The sequence below is a fragment of the Montipora foliosa genome, chromosome 11 (assembly GCF_036669935.1).
Source record: "Montipora foliosa isolate CH-2021 chromosome 11, ASM3666993v2, whole genome shotgun sequence".
NCBI classification, from domain to species: domain Eukaryota; kingdom Metazoa; phylum Cnidaria; class Anthozoa; order Scleractinia; family Acroporidae; genus Montipora; species Montipora foliosa.
In genome coordinates, this window is record NC_090879.1 from 53,140,516 (window position 1) to 53,154,309 (window position 13,794).

At 39.3% G+C, this 13,794-nt stretch overlaps 1 protein-coding gene across 1 annotated transcript in view; it reads left to right on the plus strand.

Annotated features, from left to right (window-relative positions):
• LOC137977397 (uncharacterized) overlaps nucleotides 1-11,777 on the plus strand; it is a 57,399-nt gene extending 45,622 nt beyond the window's left edge. The window contains exons 15-19 of the mRNA XM_068824617.1: nucleotides 8,389-8,447; nucleotides 9,113-9,195; nucleotides 9,594-9,708; nucleotides 10,975-11,039; nucleotides 11,672-11,777. Of these exons, the coding sequence (XP_068680718.1) occupies nucleotides 8,389-8,447; nucleotides 9,113-9,195; nucleotides 9,594-9,708; nucleotides 10,975-11,039; nucleotides 11,672-11,777 (428 nt within the window). The remainder of the gene's footprint in view (nucleotides 1-8,388; nucleotides 8,448-9,112; nucleotides 9,196-9,593; nucleotides 9,709-10,974; nucleotides 11,040-11,671) is intronic.
• Nucleotides 11,778-13,794: the final 2,017 nt, after the last annotated feature.

Genomic DNA, 13,794 nt, shown 5'->3' on the forward strand with positions numbered 1-13,794 from the left:
CCATTGTGTTTGTGTGCAAGAAGTTTGACGGGTACATCTTTGGGTGTGATGTTGTGCACGTGGAGACCGACCATAAGCCTCTGGAAGAAATCTTTAAGAAGAGCCTTTGCGATGCTCCAGCAAGGCTTCAACGGATGCTATTGTGACTTCAATGCTACAATCTCAAGGTCAAGTACCAGAAAGGTTCCCTTATGTTCATTGTGGATATGCTCAGCCGTGCATATCTTGGGGAAGTGTTGCCTTCAGAGGAAGTGAAATCTCTTGAGCTTGTTGATCACACTGAGGACTTGTGAGTTTCTCTGTCTCGGCTAACGCGGATTGAGCAGGAATCAGCCCAAGATCCCGTTTGTGCTGATCTTCAACAAATCATCTTAGAAGGTTGGCCTGGCAACATTCTTGAGTGCGATCCGGTCTTGCGCCCTTTCTTCCAGTTTCGTGTTGTGCTGACTGTTCAAGGGACCTGGTTTTCCATGGACCTCGCCTGTTTGTCCCCAGTACCTTCAGAAAGGAGTTTATGTCCCTAGCTCACTCAAGTCACATTGGCCTGGGGGGGTGCCTTCTCCCACTTCGCGAGTGCATGTTCTGGCCTGGAATGAGCGCCCAAATGAAGGACTTTGTGGGTCAGTGTGATGTTTCCCTTACCCATCGCAACTCACAAGTTCAGAAACCATAACTTCAACACGAATTTCTGCTTCGTCCTTGGGCCAAGGTTGCTGCGGACATCTGTTTTCACTCAGGTTGAGCTCTGCAGGTTGTTGTCGACTATTTCAGTAACTTTATAGAGGTTGATTCCCTTTCATCTGAAACCTCCAAGTCAGTGATCAGAAGTGTAATGGCCGCCTTTAGCCGATTTGGAGTGCCAGATACGTTGGTCACAGATAATGGGCCTTGCTTTGCCTCATCTGAGTTCGCAAAATTTCTAGACCAATGGAACTTTCAGCATATTACTTCAAGTCTCTGTTACCCGCAAAGTAATGGTAAGGCCGAGAATGCCATTTGTACTGTTCTATGTCTGTTCACGAAGTGTGTAGCCGCCGGTGTCAGTGAATTCTAAGCTCTCCTGGATTGGCGTAATACTCCAAGGGGGGGGGAGATGGAGACGAGCCCCGCACAACGTCTTCTGGGCCGCCGCTGTAAGACTTCCGGAACTCTTCTAACGCCTGAATTTAGCCTCGTCTATGACGTTGCTAAACTGTGTGCTCGGAGAGAGTGTAAGCGCAGGTACTTCAATCGTGGCAAGCGCGTCCTTTTCCCTGTGAAGCCTGGCAAAACTATCCACATCCGTTCACCTTCAGGAACATGGAGACCAGCTGAATGTCTCAGAGAAGTTGCTCCCCGATCATACGAGGTCCTAGTTGATGGAGTGGTTTGGCGTCAAAATCGAAAGGACATAATACACAGACTTCTGAGGAAGTTGAACCCTTTGCCGAAGTTCAAAGGGCTCCTGTTGCATCGCCAGGTCCTGTTCCTGAAACTCCTTTGGTTAGCCGGGCGTTGTCACCCATTGAGGCCGATTGTGTGGGTAAATCCACATCATCATCTCCTGTGATGCCACCATCTTCTGTACCTGAAGATACAGCCCAGCCACTTAGGAGATCCACGAGACAAAGATTTTATCATGTCGTGACTGTTTCATTCGTATAAGCCGTTGTAAGCTGTTGTAAGGACATATGCCTTATGGACATTGTCATAGTGAAATCTCAATGACTTGGTCCAGAATTATTTATTTATTTTATTTTGTTTTGTTTATTTTCTTTTCTTTCATTAACGGGGAAGATGTGTTGATATCTCTATATTATTTTCTTTCATTAATGGGGAAGATGTGTCGATATCTAGCAGCATATTTAGTTAAAGAGAAAAGGTTCCGTTGATCTCCCTCTCCACCCTGAACATTGTTGGTCTTCAAGGTCAAACACTTGTGAAACATGTTCTGCAAGGAATGGTCATCAACATTGTTAGAGAAACTCCAGAAAGTTGTGCAGGTTAGGGTTAGAGTAAATAAACATACCTTGGAATTTATCTTCCCAAAAAAGAAGTGAAAAGGAATGTGTCCATAAACGTTTCGACCAGGATATTAGCTTTGATGACCTAATGGCGTAGATTTTGCTACTCTCTTACAAATGCTGTGGATTGACATACCCATTACATCCAAGATTATCCTGTGGCCAAACCCAAAGTTCCTTGGTTAACAAATGAAATTAGAGATTTCAAGAAGAAACAAAGGAAATGGGAGAGAACACTGAGGAAATCCGATCTTTAAATTGACGGAAAGGATTTTTGAGTAGTTTTCCCCTTCAAGCCTGTACGGCGTGCATATATTTTAATCACATTGAATGTCATGGTGAATGGTGACCTAATGTTATCACTCCAAATTTGCCAATGATTTCCCAAAAATTTGGAAACAAAAGTGAACTCATACTTCAATAAAAAATGTACACATTAAATTAAAGTGAAATGTAAGAAAGGGTAAACAAACACACAGACAAAAGGATCTGAGAAACTACATGATGCAGGGCATGAAATGCAAGGAAATTGTCGATTTTTTTACAGGTATTCCATCTATGCTTGGAAATTACCCTCAATGAGTTAGGCAGCTTCGACACTTTAACATTTGCTACAAGAATATAAAGCCCACTCTTGACAAGGTTGAGGATGCTGTTGGCAAAGAACTTGAAGGACCTGGCAAATGTCTTGGTTACCAAGCATTCTTGAATACATCTGGGCTTTACTGGAGATCTAAGTGCTGAAACGCTGCGCAACTAAAGTGTCATTGTCTTCGTTCTAGCTGCTAAGAGTGCCTTTCTTTTTTCCTTTGGGATATTGCCTCTTTTCACTTACCTCAAACTTTGTCCACTCCACTGTCATTTTCTTGCCTACAAAAGGATTTGAATTGCCATGGTAGTGATTGCAAAAAATGGAATTTTTACAAATTGAACTTCACTTATGGTGTGCCAGAAGTTTGCTGCCTGGGTTAAATTTTATTTTCCTCTATGGATTTAAACAATTTCATGGCATTGAAAAACACTTTCCATCTGCCCACAACTTTATTGATGTTTTTTTTCACTTTGCTCTTGAGGAGCGAGAATAGCATTCCCTTTGCAGTCGCTGTTTTGCCTCATTAATACTTGTCAAAAGGAAACATCACACAACCACCATTTGTTTCCAAGGTGTCCAAGGTCATCCTTAGGTGCCTATTTCATTGCCCACTTGGAGTATAGAGAAATGTGGAGGTGGAGGTGTTGGTGTGGAGGCAGGTTTTGCAGTGAGAACTGGACACATGGAAATGTATTGTGGTCATCATCAGCTGTAATTATTATCACCAGGAAAACGAAAGGACTCAGTAATGTGGAGCATGTGTTTAGTGCCTTTTACGTAGCTGGGTAGGTTTTTAACCAGTGGAGTGGTAATAGTATCTAAGTGTATCGGTGTGTACCAACATTCAATAGACTATTCCGTTTGGTGACAGAAGCATAGTGTGTAATCAAAGCAATGATCGGTCAAGGTAACAAAACTGTCTTGTCATGATCGTGAGATAACAGAAAGAAATACGAAATAATATTTACCCGATGGCTGTCTTATCACAGGTGTTTTTCTGTTGATTAGTCAATAATAATTAGGCCATTATCATTTGTCATTTTTACGTGTAATTAGAATCAATGGTGATACATTATAATCAGTGATGATACACGAAGTAGGTCGCTATTACATGTACTTCTGTTAGGCAGTTCCAGTCAGAGACAGCAGGGTTTCCGGGTTCGTGGATTTTGGGCAAAATATAGAATTCAGATGTGCGGGGACTGTCTACAACAAGATGGATAGCAGCTTCTAGTTTGGGCACTGAGATTGCCTTCTTTATTACTCTCCTGACCATGTTGTTGTCGGTGCATGGTGAAATCTTGCTGTTCATAGAAATAAGTATCGGAGAGTTGCCTTTCGGCCTCCACTACGTAGAGATGTCAAGCCCACTCTACCACCTTTTTTTTCCTTTATCTGCGGGCCTTACGACAACATCATTTTGTCGTTTTAGGGTCATTTTGCCAGTCCCCGCCAGGTGTTTCATTGTTTTCCTTAGAGGTTTTTCTTTTTCCAGAACACACAAACTCAGGGCATACTGGTTTCTGTAATCTGTTTGAGGTTTAGGGATGCCAGAGACAGACAGTTTGGGTTGTCCCGAAAAATGTAGCCATGCTGTCATGTTTGTAAGAGCTCTCCTTTTATACTTCATCTATTTGCTTAGTACTTCTAGACGACTGAAGCACGTAGGTAGTTTTGCTACTCCTAAGCTTTCTAAATTAGATCAAATTCTGCCTGTTGGTGAAACCTTCACTGAGTTTTTAATCCAGGACTTCTGTTCGAAGCCGAGGTGTGAAAGAACTACACGACCGATTGCAGCATGGCACAAGCATGGTCATTCGATTCACCTTTGGCCTTGCATAGTTGTTGGGGTAATAATGATGCCTTGCATCTTTGACAAGGTGTACTTTGCGACCACTCACTAAGGACAAGCTATGACAGAAAAGTGTTGCTTTCTCAGCCGAAATTTTCCTGCAGACCAGATACTGCGATTTGGGGGGCTTTTAAAAATCTGGGAATCCTTAAATACAGAGGAAATGGACCGAGCAAGTGTAAACATCCGCAACTGATTAATAACCGTACACTAAAAATCGAAGTCATCCACGGCCATCGCCTTTCTCAAAGTGCTAAAGAAGTTAAAGAACGACCTGCTGCAAGACATCTTATTCCTATCATTCCTATCACTACCAAAGTAAGTGACCCCATCCCGGTTGGTCTTCGCAGTCCCGAAATGTATGTTTATCAATATTTGCAGTCTTAGTAAGATAAAGAATCGAGTTCGTGCATCTGTGGTTTCAGAGAGTGATTTGATTCATAAGGATGTGGATGTTTGCGTAGTTAGCGAAACACATGTAAAACTGGACATGCCAGATGCAGTGGTTAATATTTCCAACTACTCAATTTACAGGCGAGATAGAAATTGGTCTGGACTGGATTTGAGGGCAAAAGGTGGGGTAGCGATCTATGTTAGCAGCAATCTTAAAGTTGCAGGTATTAGGTTAAAACCTATTCGGCCTAAGATTAAGTTCCATGACTGCAGAGCTCACTGCAAGGACGCACTCAACGAGGAGGACTGGAATGATATTCGTAATTCCAACAATATCGATGAGGCTGTGAATCATTTGGAAAGAACAATCCACAGCCACATAAACTCTTGCATGCCTCTGAAGACGGTTTCTGTATCGTCATGTGACCCGTTTTGGGTAACACCCATTGTTAAGTGCCTGCTGAGAGCTAAATCAAGGATCTCGCCATTTAAGCGGGAGAAACTCAACAACATAAACAGGAAGATCTCTGAAGTGATCCGTCAGAATAGAACTAATTTTGATGCTTTAAAAGGGAGCAAAGCGTGTTGGAAAAGGGTTGATAACCTTTCTCAGCAGCGAAGTCGCCCTGGGAGTTTCTGTCTGGATAATGAGTTACTGACAACGTTGCACGATTATTTTGGATCCCTCTGTCATGACGATACCTATGTTAAGCCTAGCTTGATGTCAATATGTTCGAGTGTATCTATTCCTGAGGTCAGTGAGTGATAGGAGTGGAAGGCGCTCGATGGGGTCAAAAGGACTGCCACTGGGCCTGATGCCATGCCCTATTGGGTATGGAGGGATCAAGCGGAAATTCTCACGGGCGTTGTTACCAAGCTGTGGAACCTTTTGCTCTCGTCTCACTCATGGCGTAAGTCTTGGAAGAGGGCTAATATTAACCCCTCCCCTAAAGAAAACGGCAACTACAGCAGTATCAATCTAACGCCAGTTATTGCAAGGGTGTTCGAAAAGGTTGTTTATCACCTCCACGTCATTTGAGGATAGTCTTGCACCTTCGCAGTTTGCGTATAGAGTCAGAGGTAGTTGCACTAATTTGTTATTGACTATTCAGCGCAGGGTTCTTAGTTTTCTTCATAAATCCTGCTTGTAAAGGGGTTAGACTCTTCAGTATGGACTTTAGTAAGGCATTCGATATGGTGAGGCATGTCCGACTCGCTGATAACCTTAAAAGTCTTGATCTCAACCCTTATATTCAGAATTGGTTTCTTAGTTTTCTTTCTGATAGGCAACAAAGAGTTGTATATAATAACAGGAAGGATGTCAATAAGGGTACGACCCAAGGGTCTGTCAGCAGGTCTTATATATTCAATGTTTTTCTAAATGATCTTAATATACAGTTAAAAGGTGTTGACATACTTTTTAAATGTGCCGATGACACGAATATTGTAATCCCCTTGTGGAAAGATAGAGTTGATCAGTCACTGGAAGTGGTGGACAGTTTTTTACGTTAGTCTGTAGAAAACTCTGTCATGCAATCCTAGAAAGTGTAAATAACTTACCTTGCATAAAAAAAGGGTTTGTGGAGGAACTGTGCAAAATACATAACATTCAACAATGCAGCGAGCTTAAACTATTAGGTGTGATATTCCAGTACAATTGTAAATACGCTTGCACGTAATGAGAACTCTTCGGCAAGAGGGGTACAATCAGGAGGAGCTGGATTATCTGTTTCATTCACTTGTTATGCCTAATTTTTTGTACGGTTTATCGGTGTATGGAGCCTCCTCTTCTGATCTTTACAACGTACAGAATTTTTTCGATAGGTGCTATAAATGCAGGAAATTGAGGAAATTGAATATAAGGGAGTTGCTTGAAAGATCACATTGCCGTATTTTTAGAAAGGCCATGAGAACAAATTCGCCCCTTGTGAAGATTTTACCAGAAAGGAATTTCACCAATTATGCTTTAAGGAAAACAGGCTTCTATCATCCTTCAGTGACAACAGAGCGCTTCAAATCGTCCTATGTAAATAGACTTGTTTTAGATATGACATTGATTCCTTGATGTAAATAGATGTGTGCATATTGTTCTAGAGCTCTAAACTTTTTTGCATTTGATTGACTTGTAGCTTGAGATATGTATTTTTATCTTTTGAATTTATTAAAGACATCATTCATTCATTCCTTCACTCATTCTGGATGATTTTGAGACACCGCACCCTATACCCTTGCGGACTGTCTATGGACTTCTGTTTTGTACAAAGTCAGGGCGTGCTGTAAATGTTGCAATGTTGTGTTTATTTGAGCGTTCAGGTGCACACACATTCAAACCACTGATGAAGAGGGAGTACCCTCAAAACGTCTGGTTTACATATTAAATTCTTGGGTGCAAATTTAAACTTTCCTTTACCATTCATCCCCAATATTGCGCTGCACAGTTTCTTCGAATTTATGTTACGAGCCAGAATGCTTTGGGAAGCATAAACACATGAGCGAACATAAACCTCTCATCCCTGCATTCAGGAAGTTCATCAGAAAAGGGTAACTCGGACACTTATGCAATAATTGCCATCCTGTGAAAATTTGATTATTTTCAATGAAGAAGAGGAAATACTTTTTCGATATGACTCTGACTTGGGTTTTTTCGATGCTCCAGCTTTTATCCACAAGAAGGATGGACGTCTTTTGTAATGGCAGCCAAATAAAGTATATCTGTTTCAATGCTAAGAAGCCTTTCTAGCCTCGCTGCAATGAGCAAATCTCAAAAGAATTTTTGTTTCAAAATGAGTGCAGTAGGTCTAATTAACATAAATACAAAAGAATGCAAAGGTGGTCATTATGTATGAAAGTGGTCTATAGACATACTTATCTGCCATGTGTCTTGATCGCTGTAATCCTTGCTTCACTTTTAAAATACAGTTAGATGATATACTAATTTATGACATTATTAAACTTTGTGAAGTGCTCTTGAATATGAATCAATATAATTAGCACTGTATAAAGTTATTTTGCTATTATTATTTTTATTTTTGGTTGGTTAATTTAAAGTTTTCATCCATAGTCAATGCAGAATGATGCCAAATTTAAACCCTAATAGGGTTGACTACTATTAATATGTTTAGGGGTGTTTCCAGAGAAAATGAAACAAACACAGCCGTGTTAAGAAACAATTTGAGGTAGACAATAGCTGGCTCTTTACAGAGCCTGGTAGAGACAATTTCAGAACCACACCCCACCAATGGTGGTTAGAATAGGAATTGAACCTGGAGCATCTGCATTCAAATGAAGTACCCCAACCATTGGATCATTGTACTCCCTTAAGTAAGATTTATCAGTGTTTTGTTTTGGCCAAAAAGTTTGTCTTTGTTCTAATATGTGTCAACCAATTTCCAAATCCCTCGAATGATAGTCACTGGATAAGCTTCTCATTCACTTCTGTAAGTGTGATAATCAAATACCCTATATTCCATAGCGTGGTTAAAGGTGTAAAAATGGTTTCAAGTAGTATCAGTTTTCTTAACTTTTAGCTTTATTTGAATTGTAATTAGACTCTATTGAAAGCACAGATCAGTTCCTGGCCATCAGCGCTTACAGATCATTGGATCAGGTAAATCTATTAACCCACTGACACCTCAAACGTCCTAGGACTCCCCCAGTTGAACTCCCAGGGTTCAATGGGTTAATCAGTCAACATTCATTGATTGAAAAGTGACATTTTGTATGAAATGCCTAGTATAAAATTATAGCTAAGTAGAAGCGATTATTAGAATATTAATTTTGTTAGAATATCTACTTATGGACATCAAGAGGAGTAAGCATCTCTTGCCATGACATAACAATTGAGCTTGACCAATTTGGTGGTAGGATCTTTTAGATGGAGGTGTTTTGGAAGACTTCAGTATCAGCGAATTTCAAGAAGGGATGATTATGCATGTACACAGCAAAAACATGATTAATTAACAATTATTCGTCTAAGGTGAGGTGAATATCGACAAGGTTTATATTCACTGATATTAACCAAGCCTAAGGGGAATAACAATCATTGTTTTAGTATTACACAGGTGATTATTTGAAAAATAAGCATTTTCTTTAAAACGAGAATTAATTTTTTCATGTCACCGTGGCAAAATGGCTTATGGCCATTTTGAAAAGGCGCTTAGGTGATTATCACACAATAATCACCTTAAGTGCAACCAATCAGCCCAGAGAATTTTAATTATTCACCTATGTAATTATACTACTTTACAACACTGCATTAATCGTGTTTGACAGGTCCACCTTGTGCACAATGCTTTCTCTAACATGGGGCTGATACAACTGTGGAATACAGGAAAGTTAAAGGCGGACTCTGCGAGGTAAAGTTTAAGTTGAAGGTTGTGGTAAACATGGTGTCACTAAAGTTACAAGTTGTATGATGTGATTGAAAAGGGGAAAGTTAATGAATCGTCTCATATCAAAGATTGAAAAACGAGCAGGTTTCAAATTTTTGTCCTCACGTGATTAACACTGATCAAATCAAAAGATTGTGTCTAAAAGTCTTGATCCTGAGGTTTGAAAATGGTTCAAGTTTAAGTTTTACGTTCACTGCTATGGTATTAAAATTTGGAATCTAGAGGGTATGATTTCACTATTGCTATGGTGACTGGTTCTCCTAAATGTTCATAGTCGTCTTTCTGCAGGTTTGTAGCAAGGACGCCTTTTTGCCCTGTCAGTTCCTTGCTCGTATCTTACTTGATGACTTTTTTTCTTACAGTTCAGGAGCAAAACCAACTTTATCTCTTGGCATAGCGCACAATTATGGGACAATAAGGGAAATAAGCTGGTGCCCTTCAGGAACATGGGAGTCTGTATCATCCAAGCAATACGAAGTAAATAATATTAATAAACACATTTATCAACCGAGTATTTCATAGTATGTCAGGACCAGGTAGGAAAAATGCAGAAAAATTATGGAAATAATGATAATACAAAAACACCACTTACTTACTTACTACCACTACTTACTGTAAGTAATTTCTCCCCTTAACGGTTTTTGGGGCCAGGAAAACAATACACGGGAGTGAACAAAATAATTTTCTTATCAAGTGCGACTGAGATTAAAAGATGTTTGCCAGTCACTAGACTGGTGAAATGTAAAGAGGAATGCAAGGGTTAGTTTGTAAGCAAACTCTGGTGCTGGATTGGTGAGGAATGAAACAATGGAAAAAAGAACAGTAAGCTTCAGCTCAAAAATGTTTTTTACCGTGGTTAATTTATCTTTATCAACTACTTTGGTAAAACCGAATTTTGGTGAAATTTAAAGCCTCTATTCAATAAACAGAAGGCTTTGAATTTCAGTTCAATAGTTCTTTTTTTTATTTAGCAGTGCCTTTATTTACTTTAAAATCTTGAAGAGAGCCAGTTTTGAGGGAAAGTGACTTTAAAGACTTTCAGGGTGGTAAAGAAAGGTTTTTTTTTTCATTCTGGCTCTTGAACCTCAATTCGCAGGGTTACGCAGGCAGACCAGTTGGCTATTTACAACAGCAGGTGGACGAGTTGAACTGAAAATGACTCTTACACTCCAAGAAGGTGCTCATCAGAGTTGGACTTGGCACTTGTATCTGGATTTACGAGTGTGGCACCCTCACCACCCAGACAATCAAACATCCTAAATCTAACTGGTTATTTAACAATTATTCTACGAGGGCACGCTGGATATGAAGTGATAGATAACCAACAAGGAGTGTAGCGCCGAGTTGGTCAATCATTTGATATCGAGCAAGCCCAAGTAGAATACTTGTTTTACTAAAAACTCCAGGATCAACAACTCTTTTACTAAATCACCGGCTACTGCCTTGGTCAATTCCGGTCCAAAACGGCTTTTGTCTGCCATTTATTCTCGGCAGAGCTGCAAAAATGTGTTCAGCTCGCTTTATTGCTGATGCGTTCCTTGACCATATTAGCTACAGCAGGTATATTAACTGATAGCCTGTGTCCAGCGAGCCAATGAAAATGCTGGAAATTTGATATCTGTAGTTCTTTTATGCCTTATGGTTCTTCAGGTGTAATTATAACTTAGGAAATTTACAATAACTAGCTAATAATGTTATTGTACAACAATTGTATTTGAAACTCACTCTTCGTTTGATTTGTAGGATGACCTTCCTCGTCTGGGTTTGATGGCTGTAGCTTCCAGTGATGGTTTGGTTCGCATTTTAAGGTAAATTTGTTACTGGTGCTAGGATTAGTTTACATCCTTGCCTTCAATTTATTAAACGAACTCTACCTAGTATTTTATGGTTCACTTTGGCAGAAGTTAGGGTTAGGGTTATCAGCAGATGTAAATATTTGAGTTGACCATTCTACCATATCAACCTTTATATGGACACGGTTCTTCAGTGTTGTACACAAACCACTACTCTCTCTACTCTCTTTGCTTATTCTTAGAGACATGTTATGGGGGACTGCAAACTGCAGTTTGCGTTTAGGCATTTTGCAGCCTCAGGTTAAGTCAGGCAAGGCATTCGGTGCCGGAAGCACTTCCTGCTGTTCAATTCTGAACTGCAAACTGCAAACCATGAAAACCCTTATGCTGAAGGTGTCAATTGACATCTCTGAAACCTCGGCAAAACAGAGATATTACCTTGCTCTCATAACAAGCCTGGACAATCAGTCAGTCTCCCTTCCAGCATGTAAAAAAAAGAGAGCTATGGCAGTTGTAGTCAATGTGAACTTCTGGGAAAACATGTCGGAAGTGCGTTTGCAGGTTTGCAAGTTCATTTCTGGTTTTAGCCATATGAGGGGTTCACATTGACTCGCAAAAAAAACGTAATATGTGGTCTCTTTTTACAGTATTCCTTGGCCATCAGTGTTACTGTCAGCCTCAGAACCAGAGCAGAATAGTAACCAGTCCTCCTGCTCATCTGGTAATGCATCTATTCTTACTATACATTTCTAGCTGTGGAAACCTTATGGGCTTCCTGAAACCAAATGTAAATGGACTTGAAAGGGTTGGTTTGGATGCACACTGAAAAAAGTTCTAGAACATGAGACGTTGTGATGTTGCCCCCTTTTCTTTAGTGCTTTTGAAATTGAAGCAACTGAAAAATACATATGTGGAAAGGCATTTAGTTAATGTTCAAAACAGCTGAAGTAGCATCAAATCGTCTAGTTTTTTTTAGAAGATTTCAGTACGTTATGTTTAACCGAAATCTTTCAAGTCCATTTATATTGCACTGGGTTACCCAGTTTCTTCTTAATCTTGAACACAAACTAAACTGCGTCACTGAACTCCAATTTATCATCATCATCATTTATATGCCTTGATCTTAAAATGAATTTTACAAAGTACAGCATGTTGTTAGGCAAGGAGACCTCAAGAAACCACCAGGCTTATAGGCTACCTTGACATCACAATATGATAAGAAATAACGGCTGTGAAGGTGTGGGGCTATGATAATTCAGTAACTATTTTCATAGAAACGCTAGCACTTTTTTCTTAAAGATAGGAACGCTTGAACATTTCACAAGTATTTGACAAGTATTTCACAATTGTTAATACTTGACAAGTTTGTAATAGATACAGGAAGAAAATTCCAGATTTTTGGTCCTTGGTAAAACAAACCTGTCAATTTCTTGATGTTAGTTGGACAGGAATGCACTCGATAATTACTGGCTGTTCTTGTGTTATAGCTATGAACTTTTTTAAGAAAGGAACTTTATTAAAGTGTCTAGTCGTTCTAACGCTGGACCACTAATTGGGGACACTGTAAACTGAACTTAACAATTAACGTAAATCAAGTCAAATTATTTTGACTGTTTGTCATAAAAAGATTGAGAAAGAGTGGAAGCAGCAGATCATTGTGGAAGAGAAACATAAATTTAGCAATTTCAAACGTATGCACTTGAAAAATATCTAACATTTCGTATTTAGAGAATAGAGGAGCAATATGATAGCTCGCTTTTGTAAACAGTAAATTCTGTTAAAGTACGTTACATGTACGGAAGTAGACGACCATGTGGAGTTACCATAAATAATCTAAGAATAAATTAATATGTAATACAGCATGCGTTTGGTCTTACAAGCAAAAACGTGTCCTGAATGAAATACCGATTTAGCGATTTGTTTGCATACAAAGTTTATATGATATTTCCATGTAAGGCGTTCATCGTGATACACCCCAAGAAATTTAGTTACGTTGCTTTGTGTAAGTGATTGACCTCTGAAAGAGAGAGAAAAACTGTGGTTGAATTTCTTGTGACTCGGACTAAAGATAGCATAATTTGTCTTTGATATTGATTTGAGGGCCACTTGTTAGAAAACTGTTTAAGGTTAATGTGTTACCCTCGTTAAATATTGTATAATCGCAAGCTTGTTACATCTTAACCCAACGCCAACATTTTTGTAATTCATTATTTAGCAAATTCTCTAAGTTGTTGGGATGAGAGTGAGTAAAAAAGACACGCGTGTCATCAGCCAAAAGTGTAAGCTCCATTAATTTGGGAGCTTTAGGAAGATCGTTTATGTAAAAGAATGAAGGGCCTAAGATGGATCCTTGAGGAACTCCACACTTAATGGTCTGCATTGAGGAACATGTTTGGTTGATTTGAACGAATTGTTGGCGGTAAGAAAAGTAGCTTTGATCCACATCAGAGCCACATCACAGATACCATACATAGTGCTGCCACTGGGTGAGTAAGATTTGATGGTCAAGAGTGTCCAAAGCTTTGGAGAGATCTAAGAAAACACTTAACACCTAACATTATTATGAACAACAACAACAATAATAATAATAATAATAATAATAATAATAATAATAATAAAAATAATAATGATAATAATAGAGTTACAGAACGAGTTAATTGAAGGTCCGATTAATCTTCGGTTTGTTGACAGGAAAAGATTGAAATCTGTGACAGCTGAAGTAGATAAAATAGTAGCATACATTACTCCAGAAGATCTGTGGCAGTGTAAT